The 19,919-nt window shown below is 41.7% G+C and overlaps 1 protein-coding gene across 9 annotated transcripts in view; it reads right to left on the bottom strand.

Annotated features, from left to right (window-relative positions):
• LOC117351126 overlaps window positions 1-19,919 on the bottom strand; it is a 690,625-nt gene that overhangs the window by 127,310 nt on the left and 543,396 nt on the right. For 3 of the 9 annotated variants that reach the window (XR_004537333.1, XR_004537332.1, XM_033925965.1), the window contains one exon: window positions 6,813-8,833. The exons of 5 other annotated variants lie outside the window; for them this stretch is intronic. Coding sequence is in view for 2 of the 4 variants with exons in the window: in XM_033925965.1 (XP_033781856.1) it covers window positions 8,752-8,833 (82 nt within the window). In the remaining 2 variants the exon portion in view is untranslated. Of the gene's footprint in view, window positions 1-6,812; window positions 8,834-19,919 lie in introns of those variants that run through there. One more of the 9 variants, XM_033925964.1, reaches the window with a different exon arrangement.

Raw genomic sequence — 19,919 nt, 5'->3', positions numbered from 1 at the left:
CCTTAAATTTATTTAAGTTATATAGAGTTTTGTTGTGTTGCCATTTTCTTTCCAGAGAACGTAACTGTTTCTTAATAGGCATTAGGTTGGAATCTACTGGAGTTTCTGTCAAAGCTCACTCCAGCCCATCTAAACCATCCCAGTTGTCGAAGCCCTCCCCAGCCCATCTTCAACTGAGGGCTCCTTTTACTAAGGTGCGCTAGCATTTTTAGCGTGCGCTAACCAATGCTAAATGAAAAATACTAACGCAAGCTCTATGGAGGTGTTAGCGTTTAGCATGCGTGGCATTGTAGCATGCGCTAAAACCGCTAGCGCACCTTAGTAAAAGGAGCCCTGAATGTCCATATATGGGACACAGACAGTGCAAGTCTGCCTAGTACTGGCCTTAGTTCTTAATTTCTGATTAGCTGAAAGAGGAGAATCAAGATGTGAACTACAATGTCTGAAAGGAAAGCAGGGGAGGAAGGTACATTGGGAGAGGGATGAGTAGATCAGGCTTGCTGTTGGCATCACCAAAGCAAGAGTTGTCAAGGGGTAGGCGTCAGATAAAAGTAAGGGCTGAAGGTCTGATATGAATTGCTGAAGGGAGGAATGGAGTCCTAGTTAGAGGGGTAGATTATTTCAGGGTTGTACACCTTACAAAGAAAAGAATAGACGATGAGTAGTATGAGGGGGATCACCAAAAGGATGTGTTTAGAGGATCAGAGTGGTCTAGTAGGGGATCAGGTAATATGAGAGGAATAGGAATTCCCCAGAATAACAGATTTTGAAAACTAGGAGTAGTACCTTGCATATTATTTGATGGGGGATGGGCAGCCAATGAGCGGATTTGAGAAGTAGAGTGACATGATCATATTTCCTTGTCCTGTAATGAGTTTGATTTTTGTGTTTTATATGATTTATACCCTGTGGCCTTTTTAGAGATCATTACAATAATCCATTTGGTTGATGACTAAGGAGTGGATAAGAATACTGTTAGCAGGTTAAAAAACAAACAAACAGAAAAACAGTTCAATAAAAAGTTTCTTCTTGCAGCCTAGAGATAGGTTCTAGTCACTTTTTCATATTCTTGTGCACTCAATGGTGTTGTACCATCTTCTGCACAACTTCTCAAAGAGGATTTTAATAGAAACATCTAGAAAGGAAGAAAGGAAAAAAAGGCAAAGCAAATTTCTATTCATAGTTACTGCTCTCCTAGTTTTGTATAGATTTCTCTTGCATTATGGTACAGACTCAACAGAGGAAAGAGCAAATAATTAAAGAATAGCCTCGGATATTAATGAGTACGGACACGGTTGTTAAATACACAAACTTTCACAAAAACATAAAACAAGATATTTAAAAATAAATCCCATCTCAAGTCCCCAGCAGATACATAAAGAACAAGCAGAATGGCTTCAAGGCTTTAATGGACAGTTCTTTAAAGTATGAAGAATCAGAAATATTCTACATTATTCTCACTAATATTGGAAAGCAGACCAGACAGCAACAATAGATTATTCAATTGTGAAATCCAATGAGAAATCAATTTCATTTCCACAGGCATCTAGCTGAAATAGCAAATGAAAAAAATCCCACCAAAACACCCATCCCCAGCTTATTTAAGAAAGATCTTATGTACTAGGAAGCAAACAAAAAAGTTTGTCATCTACAGGGTCCTCCCCCACCTTTATTCGTGTCACTGCTTTTAATCTATAATGAAAGGAGTAATCTGGGACATGATAGGAGAGGAAAAAAAACACATTCTTGGGGAAGTGTGAATGAGGGACCCCTTTCCTGCTTTCAACTGAATTGGAAGTCCAAAGAAATAGGGGCTGCTAGGCTCAAAACAGTCAAAGAAACAACCCAACGATCTACTGTGATGCTTGAAAGTCACGAAAACGCAGCAAATGCAAAATCTAATCTTCCATTTGTGAGTCGCACAAACCTATACAAGCTGAAGGTGACAGATCAAAGAGGAAGAGGAAAGAGGAATAGGGAAGGGGGCTCGGAGAAGTAAGGGGAGGGGCCTAGGAGGAGGGGATGATATACAGAAGCTGAAACAGTTAGTTGTCAAAGAGGTGAGTCTTCAGGTTTTTCCTGAATGCGGTATAGTTTGTCTCCTTCCTGATTGCTTCTGGAAGGTCATTCCAGATCAGTTAGCATAGAGTGGAAAATTCGCTTGTAGTGGAGGTATTTTGTAGATGGCAAGTTTAGTTGAATTCTGTTAAGGATTCTTCTTAGGATTCTTAAGGATTGACTAAGCAGTAGCGAATAGTTAGATGAGGGGACCAGCTGAGTTTCTGTACAAAATCTGGTGCAGAATGCATGAAGTTTTGAAGATTATTCGGGATGGTATTGGGAGTTGCCTGATGAAGGTTGTGATCGAATCATATTTCTTTAATTTGTAGATTAGTCTAACGGCTGTGTTCTGGATGAGTTGCAGTTTGTGGATAAGAGTGGTGTTGATGCCTAGGTAGATGGAGTTGCAATAGTCCAGCTGAGGTAAGACCGTCATCTGAATGATCAGAGCAAAGTGGAAGTATGGTCTCATGAGTCACAGGGAGGAGTGATGCAATGACATCAATATAATAATAATAATAAATTGTGAGTGTACAGTGTAACCTCAGTGTAAGGTAGTAAGCTCCGAGAAGCCAAGTTCAAAAAAGAACCACGGTTTCAATGCTTTACCAGACCCGTGCTTTTCAGGAGTGAGCAACCGCTCAAATTTCAGCCACACACCATCATTGGTATACACTTTGTGTGTTTAATAGTGAAAATAAGAATAGTGGGTAAGAATATAATATGGTGACAATAGAAAAATGCAGCACTCCTCCCCGTATTGTCAGCCCACCAAGATGAAACAATAATTGAAACCACAGACAGAACTATATTTAGCTGTGCAGTCTTGCGCCAGTAACGCCATTAAGGCTTGGGTGATATCGTAGAGAGTAAAATACTTTTTGGGGCTTAAAGCAGTGTCCGAGGCCAATTTTCAGCAGCCATAGCATTCATTTAAATGTCAGCTATACTTATTTTCAGTGTTGCCAAAATGGGAGCAATTCTATAACTCGACAATAGCAAGTTGGCACCCAAAGGATGTGTGGGATCCATTGGGGAGGGATCACAAAATCAATTCATTGAGGGCGGATGATCCCAAAGCCATTGAATTTGTCTTCACTATAAAAACTCAGTGGTAAATTTCAAGTAATGCACTGCAATGAACTGTAAAGAAATTTAAAGGAAGGCAGAAGTCAGAGAAATTGATTTGCCTGTCTTAAAGGAAATGTAATTTTGGCTCAGCCTCAGTAGGCCTAAATGCTGGTGGGACTGTGAAGTAAAAGAAGAGTGTTTCAGTTTTGAATTTAAACCTGTTTTGAACTTTAGAAGGAGCTGAAGCAAAGTTTCTTATAAAACCCAGTTGGGGGAGAAGATTCTGTTGTGATGTTTTTGTGAAACTATTTTTCTTTGATCTGTTTGATGAAACAGCTATGTTCCAATAAAAGTATATAATTTAGGAACCATTTGTGACACTGGAACTTTTTAACTTTTTCCAAGATACCATATTTTCACCAACTCCAATTAAAATCCATTCATTTGAGGTCTGTGCACTGGGCAACTGCTGGCTTCACCCTCACCGGCCAGGCCCACAACCAGTCACAATAAATAAATAAATATAAATCTTATTGTTAATGTGCTTTACTCAGGATCTTCAGATTGCTGTTGGGGTGTATTATACCCATACAGCCCAATTCTTCATTGATCCATTTATATTTTTAGCAAACATTTTTTCCACATATTAATTATTCTTAAATAGTTAGAGATTGTGAAAACAGAGAACTTATCTTTAACTTATTCCAGTTCAGCTTGCTTGTTTTTATATGCTAAAGGGAAGTGGAGAGAGAGTGGGCTGAGGACACTGAAGGGAAATGGGGAAGAAAGAGTGGGGAAAAGACGCTGATTTATAAATTGACAATTGTACAGAATATTGTTTCTTTTTATACTTTAATATAATAAGTTCAGTATAAAACTATTTGAGGCTTGTGTGGATGAGATCAGATGGTTTGCGGGGACGAGGACAGAGCTCGTGGGGATGGGGACAATTTTTTCCACGTGTCATTCTCTAGGCTCTGCCATGAATCGATTTCGACTATGTGCGGGCGAGCCAGGTGTCAGTTGACATAGCCATCGTAGCATATGCGGGCACGGGGTATGGCTCAAAAGAAATCTTAATCGTTGTACTGCTGATCTTTGGCTCTTTCAGTTTTGGAGACCTTATCTGGCGAAGGACTTAAGAAGAGTTGAGGCGGTCCAGAGGAGGGCGCCGAAAATGATAGGAGGCTTGCGCCAGAAGACATTTGAGGAGAGACTGGAAGCCCTGAATATGTATACCCTAGAGGAAAGGAGAGACAGGGGAGATATGATTCAGACGTTCAAATACTTGAAGGGTATTAACGTAGAACAAAATCTTTTCCAGAGAAAGGAAAATGGTAAAACCAGAGGACATAATTTGAGGTTGAGGGGTAGTAGAATCAAGAGCAATGTTAGGAAATTCTACTTTACGGAGAGGGTGGTGGATGCCTGGAATGCGCTCCTGAGAGAGGTGGTGGAGAGGAAAACGGTGACGGAGTTCAAAGAAGCATGGGATGAACACAGAGGATCTAGAATCAGAAAATAATATTAAATATTGAACTGAGGCCAGTACTGGGCAGACTTGCATGGTCGGTGTCTATATATGGCCATTTGGGGGAAGATGGGCTGGGGAGGGCTTCAATGGCTGAGAGGGTGTAGATGGGCTGGAGTAAGTCTTAACAGAGATTTCGGCAGTTGGAACCCAAGCACAGTACCGGGTAAAGCTTTGGATTATTGCCCAGAAATAGCTAAGAAAAAAAAATTTAAAAAATTTAAATTGAATCAGGTTGGGCAAACTGGATGGACCATTTGGGTCTTTATCTGTCGTCATCTACTATGTTACTATGTTACCCTTCCAAAGGCATCAAGCTGAAACAGTAAATGAAAAAAACAAACATCCGCAGCTCATTTAAGAATGATCACATGTACTAAGATAGAAAACGAACAAGTTTCAAAGCAGTGGCACAAATTGGGAAGGGTGTTGCTTAACAGGAATAAGTTAAAGATAAGTTCTCTATTTTCACATTCTATAAATATTTAGGAAGAATTAATATGTGGAAAAATGTTTAATAAAAATATAAATCAGGGGTGTCCAACCTGCGGCCTAAGGGCCGCATGTGGCCCCGTGAAGTATTTTGTGCGGCCCCGGTCGAGGGCGATGCGGTGTTTTCCTCTGCTGTCCCCGGGTGTTTACCGTCTTGTCGGCTCCCTCCTCTGTCTTGCTGCAGGGTTTGCGCATTTGGGCGGCCCCAGAAAATGGCGGCCCAGGGAAGCCAAAAGGTTGGACACCCCTGATAAATAGATCAATGAAGAATTGGGTTGTATGGGAGTAATACACCCCAACAGCAATCGGAAGATCCTGGATAAAGTATATTAACAATAAGATTTATGTACCTTTTTAACTTCTCCGGCATGAGCAGCATGCCCACATCGGTGTCGATTCACCCTTTGACGCCACTTCCTAGGCGCAAGTCCCTGAAGTGACATCAGAGAGAGCGCCAATGCCGATGGGGGCAGCAACTTTGTGCTAGGGAAGTTAAAAAAAAAAAAAAAAAAGTACGGGGAAAGGCAAGGGGCACGCGGCAAAGAGAGAAAGAGGGATGCCACACCCTTAGCAAGTCTGCGACCAGGCGGACCGCCCACTCGCCCCTCCTTATATGTCACTGTCTATGCTGCTGCCTAACTTTGCTAATGCTAAGCAATCCTGCATATAAGGAGAATTTGCTGAATTTATAGATAAGTTTTTGTAATTTAAAGTATATAATTCCATGTGAATGTACAGTGCTTATATCTGTTAACCGCATAGATCCAAGAGGTTTTGCGGTTACACAAATGGCTTGTTATGTTATGGCTAAAATCTCACTGATGCTGCTTGAGAACTTGGACAAGTCATTTAAAACCTCCATTGCCTCAGATATAAAGCATACAGTTAAAATGGTAAAGAGCATCCATGTTAAAAACGTAAAATGTGCAGAAAAAGATCATCACTCAAGGCTTTTCATGTACAAATGCTGATTTTGCAACATACACGTGTAACTGTGCAACATTTAAAAATCTGCACAAACAAAAAAAAGAGCCAGTTAAGCAGCTGAGCAAAATAACTCTTTGTACTGGATTTTGTGGTGGTGGTGGTGGTGGTAAGACACCAGAGAACTGGTGCAATTGCCCCCTAACCACTTCTGAAGGCCTGAGGTCCAAATAATCAGGTGGCTGGGATTTGTGCATGCCTTGGAGTAGGTGCAAAGGTAGAGGTGGGAATTTATTACAGCATGCATCTATTCCCATTGTAAATGTCGCTATTTCCTCATGGAGATGATTTAAACTGACATGTAGCCACTTGAATAATGTAATAGCACTCCGATATGGGCTTTGTTGCCACTTCTGTTTCTATAGCTAACAAGAAGTGCAAACAGGCTATTACTGTTGTCTTCTGTGCCGAAATCTTACAACTTGAAATACCTCAACAGAGTTCACAGGAACTACGAAGATTACTCATACAAATGTAAGTCAAAACTTTCAATGAAACAACATGCAGCAAAAAAAAAAAAAAGATTAACAGAAAGACTGGGGAGCATGTGAGAAAAAAAGCCATTCATCTTCCAAGGTTAAATTCAGCATAAATAGTAGACTTCAAATAATGCTTTACGTTCTCAATAAAGCAGCATGCACCAAGATATTTATTACTAGATTAAACTCCGAGGGTCTGATTTAAACAACGACTGCTGGTACATATTTCTGTCTCAGACAGTTGATACTTGCTGGAAAGGCCAAATCAGCCAATCATATTGGCTGATTCAGCTCTTCCTGATAAATACACATCATCAATAAGGAAGAATCGTTCCCGTGGTTAAAATAATGCACTTGGCTGTACATGCCTTGTCGAAAAACTCTGATGCACTTGAAAATATTAAAAATACTCTGGTGCTTTTAACTAGATAACTAGAGTGGTGATAATGATGACAAGACAGGAGCTTTCACCTCTAATTGCTAAAAACATTTCAACACCTTTAGACTTGAAAGGATGTGAATATTGTTCAGGCAGACCTGAAATTAAGATACAAAACCATTAGTGAAAAGACCAGTCAATTTATAATCAGTTGAGAATCTCTATTGTGGTGCTAGAGAGAGGGGTTTTGGGGGGGGTTTTTACATGCAAAGTTTCTGGACTAGATAGTTTTATTTTGTAGGTAAGTTAATAAGACAGATTTTTTTTTTTTTAAATTTAAATCTAGGCTAGAAGATAGTACAGTATTCAAAAGCAACGATGTTCGTGCTGGACAGACGTCACTGGATGAATTTTGTATAAGATTATGCCTTCCTTAAAGCATCAAAATACTTATTATGAACTTTTCTTCCCCTCCCAAAAAATGTGTAATGAAAGCAAAAGCTACTACTGAAATAGTCAATGGTCTTCGTCATAAAGCATATAGGGGTGGAATCTATAATCGGCGCAAGTATCAGTGGCCACCAAAGAAGCGGCATGTCAATCACGCAGCATTGATCATAGAATTTCACTTTGTTTTTAGAAGCCAACATTTAAGGCGCTGGTGTTGTAATTATGGAAGCGCCTAGGGGCACCTAAGGATGCCCAAGGCCACTTTCGGTGCAAGCCACACCCATGCCGGTCTTAGGCATCCTTGCGCGCTCCTAAGCACTTCTGCAAGTGTGACACCGGCGCCATAAACAAAGGCACCATTCAGTGTCTTCATTTTTTAAAGAAAATATGCTTCCGGATTGGTTGGCTAGCCGATGATAGGGCGCCCTACTGCCGGCTAATCTTCAGCATGTCTTTCAAAATTTCACCCATAGAGCCAGATTCAGTAAATCTGGTCTTAAAACATTTCTTTTCAAAGCTCCTTATGAGATCTATTCCTAGGACTTAACCACCTACAAGACTCAGACTATTGACTTAACATTAAAGACTCCCTTACCCCTTCTGTTGTTTCCGTCCCCTTTCTATTAGTTTCATGCAAAGTATCCTTCCCATTTTCCCTTATGTAGCATGTTACGTCTGAATTGTTTATGTCAGTCTGTTTCCCATTTTTTAAAATTTTTTTAAATTCTCTGTACAATTGTAAACCGCTTTGCATTTTAAGAGCAGTATATCAAGTCCAAATAAACTTTAAACTTAGAGGAAATAGTGCCCCTGACACCCCCTTTTCAGTTGTGTGTTATGAAATTTAGGCATGTATGTTATAGACTAGGGCAGATGTCTCAAACTCTGGCCCGCGGGCCAAATCTGACTCACAGTGTAATAAAATTTGGCCCACCAGACAATTACAAATTTGCACTTATGCTGGCCTGCCGGCATTTTTTTAATCCAATCAGTTGTAGGTTCACGCGCAGGATGCGATGCACTTCTCGCCTTGCAGCCGCCATGCTTTGTGACACTGTGCTCCCGCCGCGGTTGGCACGACTACACTTTCTACTGCCGCAGGCATAATCACCGCTGACGCTGCTTTTCACAAGCGCCTTCCTCTGCCTTTGCTGTCGCCACTCATATTCAGCTGGTCCTCCCAGCTGCGCTCGTGTTTGCCTGGTCCTCCCGGCTTCCTGCACTCTCCCGGCTGCCTTCACTCTGGTCCTCCCTGCTGCCGTTGCTGTTCAGGTCTGCCTGGTCCTCCCGGCTGCCGTCGCCACTCATGTTCGTCTGGTCCTCCCAGCTGCCTGGTCCTCTTGGCTGCCTGGACCCTCCCAGCTGCCTGCACCTGCTTCCCCTGTGCTGAGAAAGGTTACAAAGTGAGCCTGAGTATTTTTTTGTAGAAAAGTTTCATTATATAATTCTAAAATGAAAATTACATGATGTATGGAAAAATTGGAGAAGTTGTCATTATTTAAACCTGAAGAAAGCTCAGAGGTAACTTGATAGTGGTAGCCAAAGACATACATCTAAGTTTAAAGGATTGTTATAACTCATCTTTCACCTTCACTGAGGAAAAGAGAAGAAGCAATAGTTTTAAACTGCAGTAGAGAAGATTTTGGTTGGATTAGGGAGAGTTTAACTTTGAAGTAGTCAAGAAATGGAAAATTACCCAATGGAGTGATCAACTAAAACTAAGGGGTCCTTTCATTAAGGTGCACATTTAGTGCACACTAAATTGGTTAGCGTATCTTAAAAGGACCCCTAAGTATCTTAATTAAAAATTTGGCCTGCGACTTAGCATATGTTTTAGATTCGACCCCTTATGTGATTGAGTTTGACACCCCTAGACTAGGGTATAGGACAGATGAATGCGTAACTCCTAATTAGTGCTAATTAACTCCAATAGTTGATTGTCAGCGCCTAATTGCCACTGGATTAGTCCTGTTTCTCCTGTGTTGGAATGAGCGTTTATCTTTCCTATTATGATGTATTTCCTTTCCTTTATGTTATTATCTTAGTCTTGAAACCGATGAGTCATGCTTCTCATAGTGGTATAGTAAGTTCTACTAAATAAACAAAAATTTAACATGGTGGAGCATTCCCGACATTTGTCATTACAAGTGCTGTGTGAAATTTGCAGCGACCCTGCAGTACTTTGCTTGGAATTAACGCAGGAGCACTTATGGCTTGATTCTATAAATGGTGCCAAGTAGTGTGGCGCTTACACGTGATTCTATAAAAGCTACGGTGGGATTCGGTGTCGTCGGCATCCTAACCTTAGGCGCACCCTACTTATGTTAAGTTTTTTTGGCCTAAATGATTGCGCCTAAGTGCATGAAAAACATCAAGTTTCAAGTTTAATAATTCTCTTGATTAATCGCTTAGTCATACTTCAAAGCGATGAACAATTTAAAATACATTCAATAGAAAACAATACAGTACAAACTTTAAATAATAACATTCGGTTAAAAACTAACACATCATTTTGTTAACACAAGGTAAAAAGGGATTGTGAAATACAATTCAATATAGAAAAGCAATACAAAGGAAAGATACAAGAGGGAGACAAATGAAAACATAATTTAATACAATAAAATCTTTGGCCTCAATCTGCCCCTTAACCATGCCTACTTTCTGGTAGGCAAGTTGGACTACATACCTATTTTAAAGTGGTAGGTGCCTACCATCCAATTAAGTGCAATTTACATCAAGGTGCTAGTTAATTATTGGTGCCAATTAAGCCTTTTAACTAAGTTAGGCACCTAGATTGGCTAGGTGTGTCAATCTAGGCACCTAAGTTTAGGCATCATTAATAGACTCTGGGCCTCAGGGCCTCTTATTTAGGAGGTGGTATGTAGTCCCTTGTTAACAGAAAAAGTGCTAATTAGAACCACGCCAATCCGAAAGGTCTTCATACCCATTCTTCACCCATGCATGCCCCTAACACAAAAAGCACTTACCACATGATAACTACAAAATAATACTGCAAAGCCCCTTAACACACTTGTACGCTAACAGTAAACTGACCGCATGTTAAGGGCTTAACACAGTTCAGTAAAAGAGCCCCTTTATCAGCTATACTGATTTCACTAAACCAAATGCAGCTGATAAATCAAGCTAATTGCCATTATGCCTCTAGACTTTCTGTTCTGGGATTGCTATGATGGTGACTAGTGGATGTCAAATGACAAACGACAAAAAGCAGACCTGCTGGTTACTGCAACAGCAGTAGCTGTCATAGGCATGCTAGATTTATAAACACTATTTTCTTCTATTTTTATAGTTTCATTTTCTGCTGAGAAATCCATTCTCAAGCATTTCGGCATGAGTAATATGCACCTCTTTTTTCCTGTTTATTCTCTCCAGCACATTCCCTTTAGAAAAAAATAAAAATAAAAATAGACCATGAACAATTCGGCACTGCCAACTAGCAGCCAGGAGCTGTCCTATGAATACAGACCGTCCTATGAATACAGACCATCCTATCCACTCTGTTCATCACAAAGAGACCCTTTTATCAAACTGGGGGGGGGGGGGTCATTCATAAGAACATAAGCAAGAACATAAGCAATGCCTCCACTGGGTCCGACCTGAAGTCCATCGTGCCCAGAAGCCCGCTCACATGGCAGCCCAACAGGTCCAGGACCAGTAATCCTCTATCCCCTTTTCCAGCAGGAAATTGTCCAATCCTTTCTTGAACCCTAGTACGGTACTCTGTCCTATTACGTCCTCTGGAAGCGCATTCCAGGTGTCCACCACACGTTGGGTAAAGAAGAACTTCCTAGCATTCGTTTTGAATCTGTTCCCTTTCAACTTTTCCGAATGCCCTCTTGTTCTTTTATTTTTTGAAAGTTTGAAGAATCTGTCCCTCTCTACTCTCTCTATTCCCTTCATGATCTTGTAAGTCTCTATCATATCCCCTCTAAATCTCCTCTTTTCCAGGGAAAAGAGACCCAGTTTCTCCAATCTCTGGAGGTGGAATGGGGTGGGGTCATGTGTCTGGGGTTTCCCAGAGAAAAATATGGTAACCTTAACCTTATGCATCAGAACGCGGGAGGTCACAGGGCCCATGGCCTCCCCAAAAATTGCTGATCCAGAGAGCATAGCCAGTCGTTCTGATCCAGAAGGGCAAGGGAGAGCATCCGGAATTTCTCTTTGACTAGAAATTTGTTGAGATCTCTGAGATCCAGAATGGGTCATATACCTCCCGTCTTTATCGGGATTAAAAAATACCGGGAGTATAATCCCAGACTTTGCTGATTTAAAGGAACCGCTTCGATGGCATTGAGAAGGAAGAGGGATTGAATCTCCTGAATGAGAGGAAAAGACTGTATCAGGTCCTAAATAGACTCTTTTGGAGGATGATCCGGAGGTAGGGTATGACGAACTATGTCTAGAACCCAGAGATCTGTGGTGATGAGCTCCCAACGATTTACGTAATGCTGAAGCCGCCCTTCGATCAGCTAAGGTAGCGGTTGGAGAATGGGAACTGTGGCTGTGCTCCTGAGAAACACGTCAAAAAGGCTGTGTGGGCTTTTGTTGAGCAGCCTGTTGTTTAGGTTGCTAATGTGGTTGCTGCTTCTGCTTCCTAGGCTGAGAAGGAACAGGAGGAGTAGGCTTAGCCAAAAACCTGCACTGGTACGAAGAAGCTGGCTTGAAGGTACGGGGCAATTGAGGTTTCTTCTTTGGTTTAACCAAAGTGTCCCATCTGGTCTCATGAGCGGATAGCGTTTGAGTAGTCGTATCCATTGAGGACCAAAAAGCTCATCTCCTGGACAGGGAGCACTGGCCAAGCGGTCCTTGTGATTTACATCAAGTTCAGAAACACAAAGCCAGGCAAGGCGCCTCATGGCCACCAACATGGCCGCTGCTTATGATGCAAGTTCAAAAGTATCATAAGTAGTGCAAACCATATATTTCCGCAATTGAAAAGTCTAAGCAATGAGTTCTTAGAATCTCGATTGCTGACGAGATGGAATATACTTTTGAAAAGATGCAAGTTGTTTGACCAAATATTTCAGGTAAAACAAAAAATGTAAATTATAATTACCAGCTCTGTTGTCCAACATTGCATTCTGGTGAAGACGCTTACCAAACTTGTCCATTGCTCTACCTTCTCTGCCAGGAGGTACAGTTGCATACACAATAGCTCCCAACGATTTCTTTAGAGTGTATTCAACCACTAAAGATTCATGGAGGAGCTGTGGTTTAGCAAAACCTGGAATAGGAACCTCCCTATACAAAGAGTCCAGTTTTTTAGGAGCCACTGAAATGGAGAGAGGAGTCTTATAGAAAGGTTCTTATAGAAAGACTCTCGTAGAATATCATGGAGCGGGACCTTTAGCAGGTATTTAGGAGGCTGGTCATAATCCAGAGCCTCCAAGAACTCCTTGCTATGCTTGGAATCCGCTTCTAGTGGGATGGAAAGATCTTCAGAAATATGAGAAATTTAGAAAAAGAAGACCACTCAGAAAAAGCAGAAGGTCTTTGAGGCAATCGTTGAGGTGAATCTGACCCAGAAAGTCCTCATTTGCAGTAGAGAGTGGTTCCTGTTCTGAGTCTCCAAATAAATCTGAATCCTGTATGGAATGATCACGGTGTGGAAGACTCAGTGTTGAAACCTCAAGATGCTTGGTCTTATGAGAGTGCTTCTGGTACTGCACCGGAGTAACCTCTCTCGATGTTTGAGTCGAGGACAACTGGTGCTGTGTAGATGGATCAATCAACTCCCGTGTTGGTAGTCTCCGCACCGGTGGAGCATCAGATTGAGCTGTGGCCTGTCGTTCATTGCTCAGACTGAACCGCCTAGAAAGTCGGTGTCGACATGGCTGGAATAGTCGGAGTTGAAATGACCTGGACAGCCGGTGTCAACATGGCCTTAATCTGAGTCGGCACCAACATTTTAAAATGCTCACCCAATTCCTCCTGAAGCAAACTGTGAATCTTTTGCTTAAGGGAGAACACCGGTACCGCAGGCTTTTTAGTTGGCAACACTGGTGCTGCACGCCGGTCCAGTGATGAGGAGGCCGATGTCGAGGCACTCACCGAAATCGGGACCAGGCGCTTACGGGACTTTTTCGAGGTCGGCATGACTTGACTCAATGCCACTTTGATCTGAGTCCCAGATGGGATAGAGGAAGGCTTCTTAGCCGGCTTACCCACAGGAGATTGCGACACCGCAGATGTTTCTGCCTGTGTCAATAAGTGTGGCTTCACCTTGGTCGATGCCAGTGTCGGTAGTAACATCAGCTCCCTCTCCACAGCTACACCGAACGAACATTATTGTTGAAGAATGCGGTTTTTCAAATTCTTTTCTTGAAGTGATGAACGAGTACAGGATTCTGGACGGTGCTCAGGCCCTAGACACTGACATCGATGGGAAGACCACCTCAGCGAAATCAGAGGCCAAGGCGGTACAACAGGCACCGCCAGGCCAAAAACCCGTGAGGGATAAAAAAGATTTTTTTTTTTTACCGAAGTAACTAACAAAAATACAATAGGAAAAGTACATGAAAATGACTAAAAAGTCACTGACGCGAGAGTGGGAAGACAAAAAAGTTTTCAACGGTCATTGAAACACGTCTTCTTAGTTCCGCGGAAACTAAGAAACTGAGGGACTGCGTGACTACGTTGGGAAGGTACTCGTGCAAGCACGGTGCAGGCTGATCGCAAACTTTCTAAAACTTAAAGTTGCGATTCACTTTTCAATTGTCCATACCGGGACTCCGTCGGTGACGTCACCCATATGTGAGAATATGCTGCTTGCTTGTCCTGGGATAATATATAGTCTGAGACAATACTCACTCTTTTGATTCCCAGAGGTAAGAGGGTTAAAATGTTCACTTCTACTCTAGCCTATCAAGCTGCCAATCTCTGGCGAACTTTGCCAAATCAGATTTGTTCAATGAGTGATAAGAGCTTTAGTACAGCCTTGAAAACTCATTTGTTTAAGGAATATGTTTTGAAAAAGTTGTGATTTTTTAAAATGGTTTTATTGTATTGATTATTGTCTTTCATAACCGCTTTGAACGTCTTTGGAGGTATTTGCGGTATACCAATATAAATTGTATTGTACTCGTTTTCTGTAACAAAGCGAGCCTTACCATAGATTCCTTTTCACAGATTTTGCAGAACTATCTGAGGTTTTCTTTTTTTGGAGGATGTCCATTATCCATTGCCTATGTACATTGGCTGCCATCAGTAAGTTCAACATGAATTTTGTTCTGGTTGTCTGCCAGTAACAGTTCTGGCCATAGGTATAAAGGAACACCTGTGATTCTAAAGAGCAATTAACATGGTTAATTACTTGGATGAGCTTTTGATTCATAAGGTAATAATTTGAGATTTGGGGGCACATTTAGCATTTCTGCACTGATGTGCTGTTTATCCAGCAGCTATGTAATATTTCAGAACTAACATGCTATATAGTTTTGCAAGACTCTATAAAATATTGTGCAGGCTAATTCTTTTATCTGATAGCTCATAACAGTGTAATGGGATCTGTTTATACCTTGCAATACAAAATGCCCTCACTCATCAGGGTTAAATCACCATATCAACAAAAATTTTTCAGTCTGTGGTAGACAAAGCTGCTCCTGCCCCGCAAGTGAGAGGATGTCAAAAAAAGTGCTCCCTGCTGGAACCCTTGAGAAAGCCTGTTTAGGCGAAACGGGTCCCGTCGGGCATACAATTGTTGGGGCAAGCAAATTATACTGCAATAAATGATAAGTAGAAAATCCTAGAACGGTGGGTTCCGCAGCAATCTCCACCAGGAGAGCGTTCCAGGTGTCCACCACGCACTGTGTGAAGTAGAACTTCCTGGCATTTGTCCTGGGCTTGTCCCCCCTCAGCTTCAGTCCATGACCTCTTGTCCTAGTCACATTTGACATTGTAAATAACTTTTTATTCTGCTCTATCTTGTCGATTCCTTTTATTATTTTAAAAAGTCTCAATCAGATCCCCTCGCAGTTTCCTCTTCTCAAGAGAGAACAGTCCCAATTTTCTAAGTCGTTCTTTGTAGTTCAAGAAATCTGTGGTCTAATATACTAGTTGTACCAAGGGCGGAAGGAGGGAGAGGGAAAAAAGATGCTTTGGATGGTGGAAACATGAAGATAAGTGAGCGAGTTAAGAGTAGAAATGTGAAACAGCTGAATGATAGAAGGGAATAGGAGGCTGAGGAAGAATTGATATGAGAAATAGGAGAGCTATTGAGGAGGTGCTAATTAAATCCACGCTAACAGCAGAAGTGACAGTGAGCGATAAATACTTCATGCTAACCGTAGTATGCAGCCTCCACCCATTCTCACCCTAATTCCTTCCCCCTATACCAGGGATAGGCAATTCCGGTCCTTGAGAGCCGGAGCCAGGTCAGGTTTTCAGGATATCCACAATAAATATGCATGAGATAGATTTGCATCTCAAGGAGGCAGTACATGCAAATCCATCTCATACAAATTCATTGTGGAGATCCTGAAAACCAAAATTGCCTACCCCTGCCCTATATCAACCTGTGGTTATCATACAAATTTGCATATGCTAACTGGCAAAACACTGCTAATGATGTACTTGTGCAGTAGTGGTTGACGCCTGCTAATTTGCATGATAACAGTTTGATGCATCTTAGTGAAAGGACACCTAAGTTTTATTTTCTCATCAAAAAGTCATAATGGAATCATCAGGCACTTTATGACGACAAGTTGCAATCAATGTCTCTCGTATGCCTTTTCTGAGTGATTATTCCTATGGGCAAGATTTTTGTCTACAAAATATAGGTGGAAATATGTACAAAATCACCATAATGGGTGGCCAGTGGTAAGGTCTATCTCTATCCCTAAATGAAACAAACAACTGTTTCACTACCAGAACAGTATTATCCAGGTATAGTTGATAGGAGTACACCACAAAGGGCCTCCTCTTTGTTATGGTAATAAAGGCAGAGCAAATGTGACCTAATAAAATCAATATTCTAAACATGTCAATAGAGAAATCGAATACATGAAGTATGTGTACCTAACAGGATGGAATTACAAAGAGCGATTGGTGAAATCTTGTCCTCTACGAAAAGCAACATTGGCTAGTAAAAAGATCAGTTGTTTTTGCTCTGCTCGCTGCATTTTTTCCTGTTAACTGCCTAACTTTCAGCTCTAAGCTAGAATTCTGTCAGAAGGGTCAAAACCTGTTTTTTATTTGCTGCCTAAGGCAATAGGAAAATTTTACACTTGAATTGCAATCTTCAAAATGAAATTTTACTGTCAAAACTGCTGTTTCAGCTGTATTCATGTAGATGAATCATAATTCCAGTGGCCAGTTGGGTTAATTACATTTATGTGCCCCCTGAGAATATCAATGCCAAAACATATTTCCAATTTAAGTGCAGCCAAAGCAAATTCATATCTAATGACAGTATCATCTTATGAATAGTGACTCTTGCTTACAGAAAGCACCCTTTCTACTGCAAATATAATATGAGAAAATGCAGGCAGAGATAGTTTAATGTACTGTGAATTAAGCCATAACCTGGCTTAGAAGTGAATTTCGTTACTGTTTTGCTATGAACATAATTAGCCCATTGGTAGACAAGTCCTCAAGCGAAATCATTTCAGAAGTTAAGTAGAAGCACTGGAGGTAAATTTTATAAGGCGTTTTCCACATATAATGCATGTTTTACATGCAAAAAGTTATAAACTTGTATCTATAAAAAGTTGGCATGCAACATAACAGCAGGTACTTTTATATGGATTGTGTGCAGATATTTCCAGTAGTGGAGCTGGGGGCAGAGATGCACTATGGGGTAGATTCAAGCAGTGAGGTAGCTAGGTACTTGGGACCTGGGTTGGCTACTGTTGGAAACAAGATACTGAGTTTGATGGACCTTAGTTCTGTCCCAGTATAGCAACTCTTGTGTTCTTATGTGAGCTAAGTATAGCACAATCAAGCATTGTGACATCACTGATCAGTCTGGCTCTTAGGCTCTGGTGAAATGAGGCATTATGACATCACAATAGGAGTTCTGGAATGTTGCTACTTGGGACCTGGATTGGCTACTGTTGGAAACAGGATACTGGGCTTGATAGACCTTCGGTCTGTCCCAGTATGGCATGCTCTTAGAGGTTGGGGAGAAGGACTACCCCAGACGCAGACTTGGTAATGGTGCCTCTGCTCTCCCCCCACCCGGCAATGGGATGGGTCTCTGAAGAGCTCCCCACACCTCTTCAAATCTTCACTGCCAGCAAGCAGGCTGTCCTACAGCTGCTCGTGTCAGCTTTGTCCCTCACTCTGATGTGATTTCTGTTTGCGGGGCCAGGAAGTGATATCAGAAGGATGGCTCAGACAGCGCTAGCAGAGGGTATTCCAGCCTGCTCGCTGCCAGCAAAGATGTGAAGTATGGCGGGGGGTGGCATAGTGATGGGGCAGCAGCAAGACAATGTCAGGGCATCAGAGAAGAGCACATCGGAGACAGATGGAGCGGCGATGTCAGCTGCTAACTTCCTTTGCTGGGCCTCTCGATTCAACTTTGTTAACCACCTTGATTTGACAACAATTGTTAAGAATAGTGGTATATCAAATAAACCAACTATAATTAACTAAGAAAGGGCACCAAAAGTTAGGTCCTAAAATATTGCGTGTTAAACACGTATACTACAGTATAACTCTGGACACTGAAGCCGTTATACAACACTAGTGTAAGTAAGTATTTGAGTGCCTAACTTTAGGATTGAATATTGACACAATGTCAAAGGCTGATGTAAATCCTCGAAGATAATACTGTCTGTTGTGTGTACAATGGACAGTATTCTATAAAAAGCATGTAAGTGCCTTGCCTACCCCCTGATCTGCCATATCACTCCCATATCCCTCCCATGTTAACACCTTCTTTGAAGTTATGTGCTTTAGAACTTAGGCACTAAGGAGAAAATTCTGTATAGGGGGATTCCGGCAGGAGGGAAGGGACATTCCTCCTGCTGGTGATCTTCGGGAGGGTTGGGAGTTTTCTGGCAGGAGGGACTGGGCATCCCTCCTGCTAGTGATCGTCGGGGATGGCAACAGGAGGAACTGGCCATTCCTCCTGCCGGGGGATATCTTGGGGTGGTGGTGGCAGGAGGAATTGGGCACTCCTCCTGCCACGAACATTTGGGGATGGGGGGGCTTCGAGGGATCCAGCAGGAAGGAGTGGGCATCCCTCCTGCCAGCCGAGTTTGCGGGGGGGACAAGTTCCCTGTTGCGGCCGTTAAACTGATCGCGGCAGGGAGATTCCCTTGCCACGATCAGTTCAGCAGCCGCGTCTATTTGAAATTTGCTGGTCTACATTTCAGACGCCTATCGCAGACCTAGGGAAGCACATAGGGCCGCCTAAGGCCACTTCTGGGTGAAACCACGCCCACGCCTAGCTTTGGGTGAGTTGGTGGCCCTACATGCCTCCCTAGGCTTAAGAAAGCACCTACAGTGTAGGCGATCTGCCTGAGGGCATTTTTTTTTTGGTTGGTTAGGCAGCAGTAGGATGCCTACCGCCGCCTACAATCGGGACGCCGTTTATAGAATATGCCACTAAAGGCCAAATTCTGTATAATGTGATAAAAATTGTGTGCACAAATCCATTTGCAGTGCAGATTTGCACACACAATTATTTAACAAGCTAATTATTTAACAAGCTAATCAGCACTCATTGGCAAGTAACACCTAATATATTACGCTAATTGGCAGTAATTAGAAGTTATGTGCACAGCTTTCTAAGCACATTCTACAGCCTGATTTTCAAAGGCAGGTGTGGTCAGGAGAAGAGCATAGATAGAACATGGACATTCCTAAAAGTTAGGCACACCATTATAGGTCTGCGCACAACTTAGGAACAAGTATTTAGGCCTGGTTTTCATTGGCCTAAATGGGTTCACCTGCATGTTAGTCACATGTTCCCTTGCAAACCAGCCTCTTTGAATACATTGATCCACTCTCTAGTAATTTGTTGCATAGACTACTGTAATGCCCTGTATAAAGGCATTACAAAAAAGGAAATTAGACGGCTTCAGATTGTACAAAACACAGCGATAAAGATCATTTGTGGCGCAAAGAAATACGATCACGTTTCACCTCTTCTAATCAGTGCACATTGGTTACCAGTCGAACATAGAATTAGTTACAAAATCTTACTTTTAACCTTTACAATAAGATTAAATAATCAACCACAGTTCATTAACAGACTTTTAATTCCTTATAATACTTTAAAATTGCTTCGTTCAATGTCTCAAAATCTTCTTGCCATACCTTCTTTAAAATTAATCAATACGTTGCGTTCCAATAATTTTGCTGTCACTACCCCCACTCTCTGGAATTCGCTGCCTAACCATTTGCGCAGTGAATCCGAAATAAAACAGTTCAAAGCCAAATTGAAACATTCTTGTTCCAGGATATCTTTGGACAAAAAAACTTAAAACTTAAAATTATTACTTTT

Source organism: Geotrypetes seraphini, chromosome 17 (genome assembly GCF_902459505.1).
Source record: "Geotrypetes seraphini chromosome 17, aGeoSer1.1, whole genome shotgun sequence".
Lineage (NCBI taxonomy): Eukaryota > Metazoa > Chordata > Amphibia > Gymnophiona > Dermophiidae > Geotrypetes > Geotrypetes seraphini.
The sequence above is the reverse complement of the archived record's forward strand: the minus strand, read 5'-3'. Positions and strand labels throughout refer to the sequence as shown.